At 40.1% G+C, this 19,522-nt stretch overlaps 1 protein-coding gene across 1 annotated transcript; it reads left to right on the top strand.

Moving 5' to 3' along the window:
* Positions 1 to 9,081: 9,081 nt before the first annotated feature.
* LOC309840699 (olfactory receptor 10A3) lies at positions 9,082 to 10,059 on the top strand (the record flags this gene model as incomplete). Its single annotated transcript, XM_082683012.1, has 1 exon — positions 9,082 to 10,059. The coding sequence occupies exon 1, from the start codon at positions 9,097 to 9,099 to the stop codon at positions 10,057 to 10,059; it is 963 nt and encodes a 320-aa protein (XP_082539138.1). The 5' UTR covers positions 9,082 to 9,096.
* Between the last annotated feature and the right edge of the window lie 9,463 nt (positions 10,060 to 19,522).

Below are 19,522 nucleotides of genomic sequence, written 5' to 3'. Positions count from 1 at the left end.
AAATTAAAAACAGAAAAGAAATATTGGCTCTTCTTTAGGCTATTTGGGACCTGAAAGAGGTGGCCCTTATGCATTGCCCGGGGCACCAAAAGGGGACTAATCTGGTTTCAAAAGGAAACCAATTAGCGGATCAAACAGCAAAGCAAGAAGCCAGGGAAATGGCTCAAGAACTGCTTACACTCCGGCTCCAGCCCTACCAGAAAAACCAGATTATTCAGAGGAAGGTTTAAAACATTTACAAAAATGGTCTAAATTAGACTATAAGGGGATTGGGCTAAGACTAGAGAAGGAGAGTTAATTCTTCCTCGAAGACTAGGAAAAAAAAAATCAGTAAGCCAAATACATCAGGGCACTCATTTAGGGACATGCAAGCTTAAGGAGCTTGTGGGTAAACAGTTCCAGGTTTCTAAATTAGGGCATATGGCTCAGGTTGTGGTTGATAGATGTGCTCAATGTCAGGCGGTAAATGCAGGAGGAACTAGGATGGGAAGAGAAAAAAGAGAAAGAGGAAGGAAACCAGGAATTTATTGGGAAGTAGATTTTACAGAGATGAAACAGGGAAAGTATGGATACAAGTATATGTTAAGTTTTTGTGGATACCTTTTCAGGCTGGGTAGAGATTTTTTCCGCTAAACATGAAACGGCAGGAATGGTAGCCAAAAAGCTACTAGAGGAAATAATTCCTAGGTTTGGGTTGCCTCTCGCAATTGGGTCAGACAATGGCCCTGCATTTGTGAATTCAGTCTCACAGGCATTGGCCAAGGCCATGGACACTAATTGGAAACTACACTGTACTACTGGCCCCAGAGCTCCTGACAAGTAGAGAGAATGAACTGGACTCTTAAAGAGACTCTAACAAAGTTAATTCTGGAGACTGGTGGTGGATGGGTGGGTCTTCTTCCTTTTGCCCTCCTTAAGGCGTGGTGTACACCCTACTTAAATAAGGTTACCCCATTTAAAATAATGTTTAGGAGAACCCCTCCACTCTGCCCACAGCTACAAGAGGTTGCCCTAGCGGAAATGACTGATCAGTCTGTACTCCAGTCACTGCAGACACTACAGTCTGTCTTTAAAAAAGCCCACACAGGGATCCGAGCTGCCTACACTGAGACGGAGATGGAGATGGAACCACATCCTTACCAACCCAGAGACTTGGTTTAGATACGCTACCACCAAATGGAAAACTTGGAGCCTCATTAGAAGGGACCATTCACTGTCATCCTGACCACCCCCACGGCAGTATGCATGTCATGTCAAACGAGCCCAAAACAAGAACGCCTCCCAAAAATGGGAACCACTGCCGGTGGACCCCACTAAACTGTGGACTAAAACTAAGACTCAAAAGGGTTTCATAACTTGGTCACTTTTAACCCTGTTCCTACTCAGCAATAGCCAGGGGACACCTCATCGGCCTAAAACAGCCCAGTGGATAATCAGAAAGACAGAGGATGGAACAACACTCAAGGTTAACAACCCCTCAGGTAAGCCTGTTTTCACCCTTGAGAACGGGCTGAAGAGTCAAAGAATTGACTAATCTTCAAAGAAAAGGGGGGAATGTTAGGGCCAATTTAATGTTAAAACCTGTTTAATTATTAGGGCCTGCTTAGCCAGAGCGACTCCATATTGCCTAGGTAGCCATATTGTTGTTTACATCCACGGACTTCATCGCGGTAATAAATGCCCTAGTAGTTCCTGGTATGGATCTGGGTATCGATTCTGGGAGTAAACTCCTTAACAATAGAAGCCACGTACCTTAGGTCTGAGGTTATGCCCTATAAAACCAACCTGTGAGATCGGGAGGGGGTCACTCTCTTTGGAGGCGGCCCTGGCCAGTCAGTCTAACTTCTAATGCTTGGCATAGAATAAGGCCTTGCATAACTTTCACTTTGTCTCAGTCTTGTTCCTTTGATAACAGACCCCAACAAATACAAGTGTGTCTGATGGTCTGGGGCTCCCTGAGGGGGCTGGGTAAAAGGAAGAGGTCATGAAACCCCTATGTGTAGAAGTCTGAAAGAATGGGTCCCACTGGGCTCCAGAGCTTGGTGGTTGAAGGGAGCAAGAATTCCAGGAGCAGAGAGAGGCTAAGTTCACCTGGTGTGGACTTAGCCTCCCTCTGGGGAGTGGGAGGTACATACTATGGGAAAGAGAAGGCTGTGTTCAAAGGGAGGAACACTGTCCCTGGGAACAGCCATGGGGACCCCCTCTGAAAGAGCAGGCTTTGAGAATGGCAGGTGGAGGAAGGTCATGAGAAAAAACACAAGATGTCCAGTTACATTTGAATTTCGGATAAACTATAATTTTTTTTTTCATGAGATACACACTAAAAGACTACTTGTTTATCTGAGGTTCAAATGTAACTGAGCATTCTATATTTTATTTGCTTAATCTGGCAACCCTAAGTCGAGGAGGGCAGCGGGGAGCAAGCAGCAACCATGAGCCCCATGGAGTAACACATCAGCTGCTGTAGCTCCAGTTAGTCCTGATATTTTTCCCATCTTTCCTCCCCTTCTCTGGACTCTTAAAGTCAAAGTGGCCTTTTATAGAACCCACAGACTTGTGGGACTCCCAAGCAGGTTAAAAATGTGAGTATTCTTGGGAATATGTGGAGAACATTTGCTGGAAAAAGACTGAATTTATGTTAGTAAATCCGTGGCAATTTTGAGGTTGGATTGGTGTGCAAATCCATTTTCATCATGGTTGTCACTGACTATGTTTTCTCTCAGACAGGTTAGAATTTCCTCTTCCTTTTTGAAACATTGGCAGACATGCAACTCCCTACTCATCCAAACAAAACAAAACAACCAACCCCAAAAAGCCCCACCAAAAATCCCCCACACAAGACAAAACAAAACACACTTCTCAGAAAACTGATAGTATCTGTGTTTCACAACATCCATGTTGGGCTCTTAGCAATGCTCTTCACAGTCAGACTCACCCTGAGTGAAAGGATGGTGACTCTCAGGAAGGTCTCTTCCTTAGTAGGTGTCTAACTACTCACCCCTTTACTTCTCTTATAATCGTTTCCTCCCCCTTTTTTGGTTTTTGTTTTTTAAAATTTTTTAATTTCTTTTCAGCGTAACAGTATTCATTGTTTTTGCACCACACCCAGTGCTCCATGCAATCCGTGCTCTCACTAATACCCACCACCTGGTTCCCCCAACCTCCCACTCCCTGCTCCTTCATAACTTTCAGGTTGTTTTTCAGAGTCCATAGTCTCTCATGACTATGGTTCATGAGAACCATAGTCTGGCAACCCTAAGTCGAGGAGGGCAGCGGGGAGCAAGCAGCAACCATGAGCCCCATGGAGTAACACATCAGCTGCTGTAGCTCCAGTTAGTTAAAAACTAACTGGTTCACCTCCCCTTCCAATTTCCCTCAACTCCCTTCTCTCCATCTCTCTTTGTCCTCCATGTTATTTGTTATGCTGCACAAATAAGTGAAACTATATGATAGTTGACTCTCTCTGCTTGACTTATTTCACTCAGCATAATCTCTTCCAGTCCCGTCCATGTTGATACAAATGTTGGGTATTCATCCTTTCTGATGGAGGCATAATACTCCATAGTGTATATGGACTGCATCTTCCTTATCCATTCGTCCGTTGAAGGGCATCTTGGTTCTTTCCACAGTTTGGTGACTGTGGCCATTGCTGCTATAAACATTGGGGTACAGATGGCCCTTCTTTTCACTACATCTGTATCTTTGGGTAAATACCCAGTAGTGCAATTGCAGGGTCATAGGGAAGTTCTATTTTTAATTTCTTGAGGAATCTCCACACTGTTCCCCTTTACTCCTGGACTTGAGAACCAGACCCCAAAACATGTAAAGTCCTTGAAGAGATTCATTTACAGAATTCCCTTGCCCTGTTTCTATTCACTCTGCATCCTTCCATCACCAAGATTTGAAATTCTGTCTTCTTCACCCACTACATCCATGTCCTTCAGGACAATCAAAGTACCCTCTGCAAGATTTCTTGTTTTATTCACCCATTCCATCCTATTTGTACTTCCTTCCAATCTGTCTTGCAAAAACAAAACAAAACTAAACTAAACAAATGAAATTTGTTTGGGTTTCTTTATATTCATGCAATAATTAAGAGTAGACAATGTGCCTTTTCATATATATATGGCAATTAAGTGTTGGCTCATCATTACTCATTAGTCTCCTTCCTTTGCTAACAATACCTTTATTTCTCTCCGGGAATTTTTTTCATTAAATTTTTCAGGTATGCGCAGTTGGGATAGATGGTATCCTCAGTCAGGGTAAGTACCATAAAGTGCATTATTTGACAGTATTTTCCATTCTCATCAGTCATGTTGTTTAGTTCATGATTTCTCATGTAATATTACCACAGCAAATGATATGGGAAGGGTCCTTGAATTTTTTTTTTTTTTTTTTTTTTTTTGTGAATAAACACCTTTTCCCCATGGAATAACTGGTATGTTTCCCACTGGGCACAGATTAGCTAAGCATTGGCAGCCTTATTGTCTCTAAGAGGGGAGAGCTTCCTGGAGAAAGAACCTACTCTAAGAAAACAGGATGAAAAATAGAGAAAGAGAACCCAGATCCTGTTCACCTTATATTAGTTTAGGATAAAGCCAACCCTGCAGAGTCATTCATCCCTACACCCTGCTAGGACTGACCCAATGGTTTCATTGATTGTTCAAATCAGTATAAGCTAATCTATGAGTCCCTTGGTTCTTACACATACCTTGTGAGATTAATAATCTTATTTTAGCAGAAAAGTAATAGAGACAGAGAAGTTACATATTTGCTCAGTCATACAGTTAGTCCAGATGTTTTCTCTCCAAGGTGAAAAACACCAACTATAAAATCACCTGAATGACTAATGCCCCTCCATCCCCACCAAATTTTCAGTGTTTCCATATTTGTACTGGAAAATTTTTAAAAAATGGTAATGGCATGTAGGCTTCCCACAAAATCACTTCAACCTGCTTGTCTTAACATGTTTCCTATCACTGCAGAAACTGTCCTTCCCACGTAGTCCATCTAGATAAACCTGCCTTTGCTCATGCCCCCATCCCTTTCTCTCTACTTCATTCCGTTTACTAACATTCTCTCAGCCCCTGCTTTCATTCCTTAAATGGTGGGGGGGGGGGCGGGGCGGGTGCTCATCATGATGGAATTGAGTCTCTTGAGTGAAGGGATATTTATCCTTATAGAAACCTGAAAGAGTGTTGTTTCAAGTTAGAGCAGTTGAGTTTTCTTATGTCTATAGGGGAAATTCTATATAATTTTGAGTGTAGGTTCTCTAGAGAAGAATTCTCCAAGGGCAAGCATTCAGTGCCATATAATGGTATAAAAACAGTACATTTATTCACTGAGTTGTATTTATGGGAGAATTGGTTCTTTTCTTTCTTTCTTTCTTTCTTTCTTTCTTTCTTTCTTTCTTCTTTCTTTCTTTCTTTAACAAAGGAGGTGAAATATCTGATTAAATGGGATGAAAGTCAGAGGTAAGGAACTGAAGGTAAGAACCCGAAGATTCTGCTTATGTACCTGTTAGTGGGTTTTCCACTTATAATTCTTCTCACTGATAATGGAAGATGCTTATCAGTGCTCGGATGGGAATGCCAAGTACTCTGCCTTTCGTAGTCACATAAAACTTCAGGCACTAATTAGAGCTTTAGGGGCACCTGGGTGGCTCAGTGGGTTAAAGCCTCTGCCTTTGGCTCAGGTCATGATTGCAGGGTCCTGAGATCGAGCCCCACATTGGACTCTCTGCTCAGCGGAAAGCCTGCTTCCCCTCTCTCCCTCTGCCTGACTCTCTGCCTAATTGTGATCTCTGTCTGTCAAATAAATAAATAAACAAACTCTTTAAAAAATAATAATTAGAGATTTAAGTAGTTCGCTCACACTAATCATTGATTCATAGAGCTTTGTAGCTGGGGTGGGTGGTGGTCAGAAATAAGGCCAGTCATGCACAAAGATGAAACCCAGAGGAAAGAATGATTTGTTCAAGGTCACACAGAAAGTTAACAGTAGAGCTGGAAGTACGTGTCATTGGATCAGTCAGGTCAGCATTAGGATAACTCACGCAAATGGGAAAAGATGGAGCATTCCAGTTCAATTGTTCTTTTTTTTCTTTTCCTTCTCTTCCCTTCCCTTTCTTTCCCTTACCCCTTCCCTACCTCCTTCCCTCCCCCCTTTTTTTTTTGAAGATTTTATTTATTTATTTGAGAGATAGAGAGAGAATGCATGCACAGTGAGGGACATAGGGAGAAGCAGACTCTCTGCAAAGTACGGAGCCTGATGCAGGGATCATGACCTGAGCTAAAGGCAGACGCTTAACCACTTAACTGACTAAGCCACCCTGGCACCTCTATCTATCTACCTTTCTTTCTTTTCTTCCTTCCTTCCATTATCCTTCCTTCCCTCCCTTCCTTCCTTGCTTCCCCTCTCCCTCTTTCTTCCCTCCCTCCCTCTTTCTCCCTTTCTTTTCTCTCTCTCTTTCTTTCCTTCATCATTCATGAAGACAGTGATTTAGATTTGTTCTAAATTTTGATAAAAATTTATCAGCCCCCTGAAGTTCATCTTTTTTTAATAAGATACTCTAAAGTTTCATACTTTTAAAACTTACTGGTTTTATATACTTGGAACTTAATATATATTTTTCTCTACTACAAATAGTACTTAATTTTTTTTCCTACAGAGTCCACCTTACTAATTTTAGGAGATTTTTTTTTTGATATCCAAAATGTAATTATTGAAGTTAATACAGACATTTGAGTTATCACCATGGTTAAACTTTAAATCACCTTGCCCTTTACTGTCTGTTAATGTCTTAATAATCTGAGCTCAAGACAATAATACATACCCTCAGCTTGCTTGTCCTTCTGTGGGCCTGGCTTCTTCATGTCCCACAGTGAAATTCTGCCAGTTTTCAAAACACCCTCCAAAGGCCAGGAGGCCTCCACTCTAGTACTAAGATGCCATCAAGCCCCTTTGGTTTGAACAAGTCAGGTTACCTCCCTCTGTCGTCTTCTAGTTCCTGCTCTTCCACCCATAACACCCTATGATTATGGTTGCTTACTTCCCCTCTCCTTTCAGAAGTAATTTTTCCCTTTTAAAATTTCTAAAGAACTTGTTCCCATCTCATTTCCCTTAAATGCCAGCCTGAGAAATGGGCATTTTATTTTACAAATAAGAGGAGACCCTGAAGGTTCTGGGAGAGAGGATGATATTATTTTGGTAGAAGTATGAGGAACAGATTGGAAGAGAAGTCAGAAAACATGGAAAAGCCAGTTAGGGGACATTAAATGGTCAGGGTGGGTGGGGAGGAAAAAGAGGAAGAAAAGAGGCCATGACTCCAGATTTTAAAGACCTGTGGGCCTGACAGTGGGTAGGATGCTGGGGCCAGAGAAGAATTGGTCTGGGTGACTGGGGAGGAGAAAGGGGACAAGTGAAGTGCTCTGCCCAGAGAAGGGCTCAGAAGAGCAGCTAGATGGGGAGGAAGATGGTCAGCTGTGCTTGGGACTGGTAGGCCCCAAATACTCAGACAGCATGTGTGCCTCCGATGTGTCCACCCACCACTTTTCTATCTTTTCTTCAGCCTCACCCTCATCTGAGTGGAAGGGAAGCCTGCAATTTTCTATGAACAAATCAGAGAAACACCCATATCAGGTCCAGAAGGGATGCCCTGCTCCGAACCACACAGGGTAGCTTGAGTACAGGAAGAGTCTGCGGTAGTAGCAGAGTCAGGATTGTGGCCCGACTCTAATCCACTGGTATTTCCAATCCTATAGGGGCTGCCAACATCTACAAAAGCCATGGATTCATTCTGGGGCTTTCTATTACATTAATTTACGTTTCCTTCAGACACCAGACTCCTTAAGGACAGAGTCCAGACTTTCAAACTTTAATATTTATTCTTCCATTTATTCAACAAATATTGGTTTAACATCTATTATATAACTTATTATCTGTTTTAGGTACAAAGAACACAAGAAAGAACAGAACAAAGTTCCTGTCCTCCTGGAACTTACATTCCAGAAGGGGGAGTTAGATAATAAGCATAAAACCCAAATAAATATGTGTGATTTCAGATGGTGATAAGTGTTATAACAAAATATAAACCAAGGAGATGGGAGTCACAGTGTGCTGAATAGGGGGTAGGGGCTGCTATTTTATGCTGTGCTGTCAAGGCAGATCTCTCTGTTAAACTTATGTCACAAATGTTTTTGAGGATACACAGGCTCCATCTGGTGAGTGCACAATCAATGTTTACTGAATTGCTACTGGTTAAATGAACTTGCTAATAATTATGTGTGTGTTGGGTGGTAGGGAGAGGTAGAGAGAGAGATAGAGAGTCAGAGAGAGAGAGAGCGAGAGAGAGCGAGTGAGCTTAAATCACAGGATCAGAATAGCCATAAATGGAATTTTGTATAGCCCCAAATCCATTTTATGGTCACAAAGATGGGAGATGGAGAACTGACCTCTAAAGTTTTTTTATTCAGGCAAGTTTCAGTAGAACTAGTCAGATCCATTCTAACCAAAAATTGATATACTTGAAACAAATTATATCTGAGATAAGTGCATCTAAAATAAAATCCATTTTGAGTGTTTCTCTATTTGTTTGGGTGTATTGTTCATGTATCTCAATTTTAACAAGGCAATATAAATGAATTTTGAATTTTGTCTTTGTAATAAAATAATCAAAATTTGTTTTAATTTTGAATTAAGTTATAATTTTTTGTCCTTTTTTGTTGTTTATTTAAAAATATTTATTAGAAAAATCATATGTGAAATATAATTAAAAAGAACAGAGATGCAAACATCAATGTGCTGGACAATGGAGTCTATGTTTTAAGAATAGGATTTATTTTTAATCTAGCAAAAAAGTTGCCAGAGGACACCTGCTATTTCAAACTTCAAAAGCAAGATTTCTGAGCCAAAATCCCTCATTTCATTTGTATTTGAAAGGTTCTTTCTTACAACATATTGGCTATTCTCAAAATTTGCCAACTTGAAGGCTTGTCGAAATGAACTCATTACATCTTCTGCCAAGAATTTCCAACTTGAACTCTCAGCTATTGGACTCTGACTTCATAATTTGTATACAATGTCCCTAAAAACAAAATGCTCTCCACCACTGACATGAAAAGGCAAAATCAAAGCTCGGTGGCTGAATTCATCCTTCTGGGCTTTTCTAACTTTCCTGAACTCCAAGAGCAGCTCTTTGGGGTTTTCTTGGTTGTCTACCTGGTGACTCTGTTGGGAAATGTCATCATTATAGTCATCATCTCCTTGGAACGGAGCCTCCACGTGCCCATGTACCTGTTCCTCCAGAACTTGTCTGTGGTGGACGTGAGTTTCAGTGCAGTTATTATGCCTGAAATGCTGGTGGTCCTCTCCACTGAGAAAACGTCGATTTCATTTATAAGCTGTTTTGCACAGATGTATTTCATCCTTTTTTTTGGTGGCACTGAATGTTTTCTCCTGGGGGTGATGGCTTATGACCGATTTGCTGCAATCTGTCATCCTCTGAACTACCCAATGATTATGAACAAAAGGGTTTTCATGAAATTAATAATGTTCTCCTGGGTCTCAGGGATCATGGTGGCTACTGTGCAAACATCATGGGTTTTCAGTTTTCCCTTCTGTGGTCCCAATGAAATCAATCATCTCTTCTGTGAGACTCCCCCAGTGCTAGAACTTGCATGTGCAGATACCTTTCTGTTTGAAATCTATGCATTCACTGGCACCATTTTGATTGTCATGGTTCCTTTTGTGTTGATTCTCTTGTCCTACATTCGGATTCTCTTTGCCATCCTGAAGATGCCATCAGCCACTGGGAGGCAAAAGGCCTTTTCCACCTGTGCCTCCCACCTCACGTCTGTGACCCTCTTCTATGGCACGGCCAATATGACTTATTTACAACCGAAATCTGGCTACTCCCCAGAAACCAAGAAGCTCATGTCATTGTCTTACTCACTTCTTACACCTCTGCTGAATCCACTGATCTACAGCTTGAGAAACAGTGAGATGAAAAAAGCTTTGATGAAACTGTGGCTCAGAAAAGTGGATTTACTCCCATTCTGATTGTGCTGAGAAGCCATGTGACATTTGGTCACTGGCTGAACTCTACTTAAATTTATTAAGTGGCTAAACATTCTGCATTCCTTGGTATGATCATGCTTCATTTATTATTTTTCCATGGTCAATAATATATTGGGGATCCATATTTTTGATAGTGTATTCTTGTCATTACTTCTTAAATATAATACAGAGCAGTTAATCCGTTCCTCTACTATGATCATCTAGGTCATTACGGATTGTCATTATAAAGACAAAACTTCAATAAACACCTAGTTCCATACATTGATAACTACTGATGTTTTATTTCTGATAGATTCGTCAGTGTGGGTCTGATGGAAGGAAAGGCATGTGTGCTTACAAGTTTTAGTAGCTATGGCAGAACTGCTTTACAAAGTCATTGTTACCTTTCAGGGTGACCTGATCGCACTAATTCTGCTGCACTAATGGGGTAGAGCTTCAAGACACCAGTATGTAGATGAGACTTTTCTTTCTGGAGTGGAAATCTATTCCGTGAATGAGTAGGGACAATAGGTATTCTGAGGAGACCAAACTTGTTCTACTTCATGGATTCACACAGATTATTATCTAAAACAGGAGTTCTCTTGGTTTATTTCCAGATTTTCACCCAATGATGGTGAGCAAAGTACTACATGAGAACTTTCCTGAAGTCTTGCTTCATACTACTAGTTATCTCTTTTCACTTCATAGACCACTGTTTTTAGTGACTTGTTAAACTTCCCTCTGTAGGCCCAATGTGCCCCCAGACACTTTGGTTATAAACATTGGATAATTCCTTTTTCTTATTGTGGGAAACCAAGTGATTATGAACTATTTATGCATATTTTCTGTGGTCCTGAGTCACATCACTGTGTGATATTCCCTGGAATAATTTATCATCTTGCAACATTTGGAATATTTAATGGTTGCTTGCCCTTTTATTGTCGGTATTCATAGATGGAGGGAGCCCTTTATTGAATCTATATCAAAAGAGCTCCTATTACCCTTAGTTTCTCTTCCAGGGATGGTAATAAAGGGGGAAAACACTATTCCTATTATCATTCAGCTGTGGAAAAAACAATTTTTAGTTAATACTGCCTCTACCAAAAATGAGAAGTAGAGATGTAAAACTGACTGGATTTTCACAAAAAGAAATTTTGATATCAAATGGCCAAAACCAGTTTGAATAACATTTAAATGAGGGGTAATCTTCTTTACAGTAGGGCACTAAACAGACACTTGGAAATCCTTTCATTAGTGTTTGTCCAGAAATTTCCTACTCATAGTCCTTAAGGAGATAAACTAAATACGTCCATCCAGGAGGGAAAATAAAATCCCTGGAAGTCTAAATCCCAAGCCAATTACTCACTTTCTCTTTTTTTCAGATCTTTATTTAAATTCTAGTTAGCTAACACACAGTGTAATTAGCTTCAGGTATACAATATAGTGATTCATCACTTACAATACCCAGCGCCCAATAGGACAAGTGCCCTCCTTAATCCTCATCACCTATTTCATCCATCCCCCCACCCATCTCTCCTGCGGTGTCTATCAATTTGTTCTCTATAGTTAAGAGTCTGTTACCTGGTTTTACCCTCTCCCTGATGATTTGTTTTGTTTATTAACTTCCACATGTGACTGAAATCATATGGTTTTTGTCTTTCTGTCTTACTTTGCTTTGCATAATATTCTCTAGCTCCATCCACATCATTGCAGATGGCAAGCTATTGTTTTTTTTTTTAAGATTTTATTTATTTATTTGAAAGACAGAGATCACAAGCAGGCAGAGAGGCAAGCAGAGAGAGAGGGGGAAGCAGGGTCCCCGCTGAGCAGAGAGTCCGATGCGGGGCTCGATCCCAGGACCCTGGGATCATGACCTCAGCCGAAGGCAGAGGTTTTAACCCACTGAGCCACCAGGTGCCTCTGTTGTTCTTTTTGATAGCTGAGCAATATTCCATCACATAAATATAATACATATTCTTTATGCATTCATCAGTTGATGGACATCTGGGCTCTTTCCATAATTTAGCTATGGCTGATAATGCTGCTATAAACATCAGGGTGCATATGCCACTTTGAATCAGTATTCTTGTATCATTTGGGTAAATACCTAGTAGTGCAATTGCTGGATTGTAAGGTAGTTCCATTTTTAACTTTTTGGAGAAACTTCATACTGTTTTCCAGAGTGGCTATTCCAGAATGCATTCCCACCAGGAGCTTGAGAGGATTCCCCTTTCTACACTTCCTCACCAACAGCTATTGTTTCTTGTGGTATAAATTTTAGCCATTCTGACTGGTGTGAAGTGATATCTCATTGTAGTTTTGATTTGCATTTCTCTGACTATAAGTGATGTTGAGCATCTTTTCATGTATCTGATGGCCATCTGGATGTCTTCTTTGGAAAAATATTTGTTCATGTCCTCTGCCCATTTTTTTAACTGATTAGTATTTTTTTTTTTTTTTGGTGTTGAGTTATATAAATTATTTCTCTATTTTTGATACTAACACCTCCATTAGATATATCATTTTCAAATATCTTCTCCCTTTCAGTAGGTTGTCTTTTTGTTGATTGTTTCCTTTGTTTTGCAGAGACTTCTTATTTTGATACAGTCCCAACAGTTCATTTTCGCTTTTGTTTCCCTTGCCTCAGGAGACATATCTAGTTAGAAGTTGCTATAGCCTATGTCAAAAAGGTTATTACTGTTTAAATCCTCCTCTTGGATTTCAGTGCTTTTATGTTTTTTTGTTTTTGTTTTGTTTTGTTTTTGGTTTCACATACGTTTTTAATCCATTCTTTTTTTTTTTTTAAAGATTTTATTTATTTATTAGACAGAGATCACAAGTAGGCAGAGAGGAGGAAGCAGGCTCCCTGCAGAGCAGAAAGCCCGATGCGGGGCTCGATCACAGGACCCTGGGATCATGACCTGAGCTGAAGGCAAAGGCTTTAGCCCACTGAGCCACCCAGGCGCCCCATCCATTCTTTTTTTTTTAAGTAAATTTCTTTTCAGTGTAACAGAATTCATTGTTTATGCACCACACCCACTGCTCCATGCAATATGTGCCCTCCATAATACCCACCACCAGGCTCCTCCACCCTCCTCAGATTGTCTTTCAGAGTCCATAGTCTCTCATGGTTCATCTCCCCCTCCAATTTCTCTCAGCTCCCTTCTCCTCTCCATCTCCCCATGTCTTCTGTGTTATTTGTTATACTCCACAAGTAAGCGAAACCATATGCTAATTGACTCTCTCTGCTTGACTTATTTCACTCAGCATAATCTCTTCCAGTCCCATCCATGTTGACACAAAAGTTGGGTATTCATCCATTCTGATGGAGGCATAATACTCCATAGTGTATATGGAACACATCTTCCTTATCCATTCGTCTGTTGAAGGGCATCTTGGTTCTTTCCAGTTTGGCGACCGTGGCCATTGCTGCTATGAACATTGGGATAGAGATGGCCCTTCTTTTCACTACATCTGTATCTTTGGGGTAAATACCCAGTAGTGCAATTGCAGGGTCATCGGGAAGCTCTATTTTTAATTTCTTGAGGAATCTCCACACTGTTCTCCAAAATGGCTGCCACATCTTGCATTCCCACCAACATTGTAAGAGGGTTCCCCTTTCTCCACATCCTCTCCAATACACGTTGTTTCCTGTCTTGCTAATTTTGGCCATTCTAACTGCTGTAAGGTGGTATCTCAATGTGGTTTTAATTTGAATCTCCCTGATGACTAGTGATGATGAACATTTTTTCATGTGTCTGATAGCCATTTGTATGTCTTCTTTGGAGAAGTGTCTGTTCATCTGCCCATTTTTTTGACATGATTATCTATTTTGTGTGTGTTGAGTTTGAGGAGTTCTTCATAGATCCTGGATATCAGCCTTTTGTCTGTACTATTATTTTAATCCATTCTGAGTTCACTTTTCTGTATGGTATAGGAAAGTGGTCCAATTTCATTCTTCTGCATGTTGCTGTCCAGTTTTCCTTGCACCATTTGTTGAAGACACCCTCTTTTTTCCAGTGGATATTCTTTCTTACTTTATCCAAGATTAATTGACCATATAGTTGTGGATTCATTTCTGAGTTTTCAATTCTGCTCTGTTGATATATGTGTTTACTTTTGTGCCAGTGCCATACTGTCTTGATCACTACAGCTATGTAATATAGATTAAAATCTGGAACTGTGATGTCTCCAGCTTTGTTTCTCCTTTTCAAGGTTGCTTTGGCTATTTGGCGTCTTTTGTGGTTCCATACAAATTTTAGGATTGTTTGTTCTAGCTCTATGAAAAATGTTGCTGGTATTTTGACACGGATCGCATTAAATCTGTAGATTGCTTTGGGTAATATGGACATTTAACAATATTTGTTCTTCTAATCCATGAGCATGAAATGTTTTTCCATTTCTTTGTGTCCTCTTCAATTTCTTTTGTAAGTGTTCTATAGTTTTCAGAATACAGATCGTTTATTCCTAGGTACTTTATGGTTTTTGGTGCAATTGTAAATAGAATTGATTACTTGGTATCTCTTTCTGCTGCTTCACTATGGGTGTATAGAAATGCAACAGATTTCTGTACATTGAATTTATATCCTGTGACTTTACTGAATCTGTGTATCAGTTCTAGCAATTTTTCTGGTGGAGTCTTTGGGTTTTCTATATAGACTGTCATGTCCTCTGCAGACAGGGAAAGTTTGACTTTTACCCTGTCGATCTGCATGCCTTTTATTTCTTTGTGTTTTCTGATTGCTGAGGTTAGGACTTCTAGTACTATGTTAAATACCAGTGGTGAAGGTGGATATCCCTGTCTGGTTCCTGATGGTAGAAGAAAAGCTCTCAGTTTTTCCCCATTGAGGATGATACTGGGTGTGGGTTTTTCATAGACGGCCTTTATTATGTTGAGGTATGTTCCCTCTATCCCTACTTTGTTGAGGGTGTCTATTATGAATGGAAGCTATACTTTGTCAAATACTTTTACTGCATCTATTGAAAGGATCATATGGTTCTTGTCTTTTATTAATGTGATATATCATGTTGGTTAATTTGTGATTATTGAACCGCCATGCAGCCAAAGAATAAATCCCACTTGTTCCTGGTGTGTGATTTTTTAAAATATGTGTCATTGGAATCTGTTTACTCATATTTTACTGAGAAATTTTGCATCCAGTTTCATCAGAAATATTGGCCTGTAGTTCTCTTATTTACTACAGTTTTTACCTGTTTTGGTATCAAGGCAATGCTGGCCTCAGAGAATGAATTTGGAAGTTTCCCACCTTTTTCTATTTTTGGAATAGTTTGAGAAGAATAGGTATTTAACTCTTCTTTAAATGTCTGGTAGAATTACTTATGAAACCTCTGGCCCTGGACTTTCGTTCGTTGGGAGATTTTTGTTTTTACTGCTGATTCAATTTTGTTGCTGTTTATCAGTCTGTTCAAGTTTTCTATGTTTTCCTCTTTCAGTTTTGGTGATTTATATGTTTGTAGGAGTTCATTTCTTCCAGGTTGTCCAGTTTGTTGACATATAGTTTTTCATAATATTCTCTTATAATTGTTTATCTTTCTGTGGTGTTGGTTATTATTTCTCCATTTTCATTGGTGATTTTAATTATTTGGATCTTTTTTCTTTTCGATAAATTTGGCAAAGGGTTTATCAATTTTATTAATTTTTTTTCAAAGAACCAATGCCCAGTTTCATGGATTGTTTTTTTGTTTTTTTGTTTAGTTTCTATATTATTTATTTCTGCTCTAATCTTTATAATTTCCCTTTTTCTGGCTTTAGGTTTTGTTTGTTGCTCATTTTCCAGCTCCTTTAGGTGTAAGATTAGGTTATTTGAGATTTTTCTCGCTTCTTGAGGTAAGCCTATGTTGCTATGTACTTCCCTCTTAAGACCAGTTTTCCTGCATCCCATAGATTTTGTACCATTGTGTTTTCATTTTCATGTGTTGCCATGTGTTTTTTAATTTTTATTTATTTATTTTTTTCCATGTGTTTTTAAAAAATTTCTGGGAGTCAAGATGGCGAGAAGTAGCAGGCTGAGACTACTTCAGCTAGCCGGAGATCAGCGGGATAGCTTATCTAAAGATTGCAAACACCTGAAAATCCATCGGCAGATCGAAAAGAAGAAGAACAGCAATTCTGGAAACAGAAAAAAAACCACTTTCTGAAAGGTAGGACCGGTGGAGAAGTGAATCCAAAGCGACGGGAAGATAGACCCCGGGGGGAGGGGCCGGCTCCCGGCAAGCGGCGGAGCAACCGCGCACAAAATCAGGACTTTTAAAAGTCCGTTCCGCTGAGGGACATCGCTCCAGAGGTTACCCGGGGCAAAGCCTACACGGGGTCAGCGTGGCCTCAGGTCCCGCAGGGTCACAGAAGGATCGGGGGTGTCTGAGTGTCGCAGAGCTTGCGGGTATTGGAACGGGAAAGCCGGCTACAGAGACAGAGCCGACAGTAAGCTCACAGCTCAGGGTGACCTTGAACCGGTCGCAGGCTCAGTGAGCTCGGAGCGCGGTCGGAGGTCAGGCAGACGGGAGTAACTGGGCGCTGTTCTCTGAGGGCGCACTGAGGAGTGCGGCCCTGGGCTCTCGGCTCCTCCGGGCTGGAGACCAGGAGGCCGCCATTTGTATTCCCGTCCTCCGGAACTCTACGGAAAGCGCTCAGGGAACAAAAGCTCCTGAAAGCAAACCCGAGCGGATTACTCACCCTGGCCCGGGTAAGGGCAGTGTAATTCCGCCTGGGGCAAAGACACTTGAGAATCACTACAACAGGCCCCTCCCCCAGAAGATCAACAAGAATTCCAGCTGAGACCAAGTTCACCTACCAAGGAGTGCGGTTTCAATACCAAGGAGAGCAGCAGAATTCCAGAGGAGGAGAAAGCCAAGCACGGAACTCATGGCTTTTTCCCTGTGATTTTTTTTAGTCTTGCAGTTAATTTAATTTTTTTCTTTTTCATTTTTTGTTTTTTTTTTTCTCGCCTTCGGGTAAAAATTTTTTTTTAACTGTTACCTTTTTCTTTTTTAACGATTTTTTACTAGTTTATCTAATATATATATTTTTTCTTTTTTATATTTTTCTTAGGTGTTTTCTTTTTTTTAATTCTTTTCTTTTCTTTTTTCTTTTTCCTTCTTCCTTTTGAACCTCTTTTTATCCCATTTCTCCCCCCTCACGATTTTGGATCTCTTCTAATTTGGTTAAAGCACATTTTCCTGGGGTTGTTGCCAACCTTTTAGTATTTTACTTGCCCCTTCATATACTCTTATCTGGACAAAATGACAAGGCGGAAAAATTCAACACAAAAAAAAGAACAAGAGACAGTACCAAAGGCTAGGGACCTAATCAATACAGACATTGGTAATATGTCAGATCTAGAGTTCAGAATGACAATTCTCAAGGTTCTAGCCGGGCTCGAAAAAGGCATGGAAGATATTAGAGAAACCCTCTCGAGAGATATAAAAGCCCTTTCTGGAGAAATAAAAGAACTAAAATCTAACCAAGTTGAAATAAAAAAAGCAATTAATGAGGTGCAATCAAAAATGGAGGCTCTCACTGCTAGGATAAATGAGGCAGAAGAAAGAATTAGTGATATAGAAGACCAAATGACAGAGAATAAAGAAGCTGAGCAAAAGAGGGACAAATAGCTACTGGACCACGAGGGGAGAATTCGAGAGATAAGTGACACCATAAGATGAAACAACATTAGAATAATTGGGATTCCAGAAGAAGAAGAAAGAGAGAGGGGAGCAGAAGGTATACTGGAGAGAATTATTGGGGAGAATTTCCCCAATATGGCAAAGGGAACGAGCATCAAAATTCAGGAGGTTCAGAGAACACCCCTCAAAATCAATAAGAATAGGCCCACACCCCGTCACCTAATAGTAAAATTTACAAGTCTCAGTGACAAAGAGAAAATCCTGAAAGCAGCCCGGGAAAAGAAGTCTGTAACATACAATGGTAAGAATATTAGATTGGCAGCTGACTTATCCACAGAGACCTGGCAGGCCAGAAAGAGCTGGCATGATATTTTCAGAGCACTAAACGAGAAAAACATGCAGCCCAGAATACTATATCCAGCTAGGCTATCATTGAAAATAGAAGGAGAGATTAAAAGCTTCCAGGACAAACAACAACTGAAAGAATTTGCAAATACCAAACCAGCTCTACAGGAAATATTGAAAGGGGTCCTCTAAGCAAAGAGAGAGCCTACAAGTGGTAGATCAGAAAGGAACAGAGACCATATACAGTAACAGTCACCTTACAGGCAATACAATGGCACTAAATTCATATCTCTCAATAGTTACCCTGAATGTGAATGGGCTAAATGCCCCTGTCAAAAGACACAGGGTATCAGAATGGATAAAAAAACAAAACCCATCTATATGTTGCCTCCAAGAAACTCATTTTAAGCCCGAAGACACCTCCAGATTTAAAGTGAGGGGGTGGAAAAGAATTTACCATGCTAATGGACATCAGAAGAAAGCAGGAGTGGCAATCCTTATATCAATCAATTAGATTTTAAGCCAAAGACTATAATAAGAGATGAGGAAGGACACTATATCATACTCAAAGGGTCTGTCCAACAAGAAGATCTAACAGTTTTAAATATCTATGCCCCCAACGTGGGAGCAGCCAGCTATATAAACCAATTAATAACAAAATCAAAGAAACACATCAACAATAATACAATAATAGTAGGGGACTTTAACACTCCTCTCACTGAAATGGACAGATCATCCAAGCAAAAGATCAGCAAGGAAATAAAGGCCTTAAACGACACACTGGACCAGATGGACATCACAGATATATTCAGAACATTTCATCCCAAAGCAACAGAATACACATTCTTCTCTAGTGCACAGTCTAAATCAGGACTCAACTAGTATCAAAAGATTGGGATCATTCCCTGCATATTTTCAGACCACATTGCTCTAAAGCTAGAACTCAACCACAAAAGGAAGTTTGAAAAGAACCCAAATACATGGAGACTAAACAGCATCCTTCTAAAGAATGAATGGGTCAACCGGGAAATTAAAGAAGAATTGAAAAAAATCATGGAAACAAATGATAATGAAAATACAACGGTTCAAAATCTGTGGGACACAACAAAGGCAGTCCTGAGAGGAAAATATATAGCGGTACAGGCCTTTCTCAAAAAACAAGAAAGGTCTCAGGTACACAACCTAACCCTACACCTAAAGGAGCTGGAGAAAGAACAAGAAAGAAACCCTAAGCCCAGCAGGAGAAGAGAAATCATAAAGATCAGAGCAGAAATCAATGAAATAGACACCAAAAAAACAATAGAGCAAGTCAACGAAACTAGGAGCTGGTTCTTTGAAAGAATTAATAAAATTGATAAACCCCTGGCCCGACTTATCAAAAAGAAAAGAGAAAGGACCCAAATAAATAAAATCATGAATGAAAGAGGAGAGATCACAACTAACACCTAGAAATACAAACTATTATAAGAACATACTATGA

Source organism: Mustela nivalis, assembly GCF_964662115.1.
Source record: "Mustela nivalis genome assembly, chromosome: 9".
Classification (NCBI taxonomy): domain Eukaryota; kingdom Metazoa; phylum Chordata; class Mammalia; order Carnivora; family Mustelidae; genus Mustela; species Mustela nivalis.
This window is presented reverse-complemented; position numbering and strand designations above follow the sequence as displayed.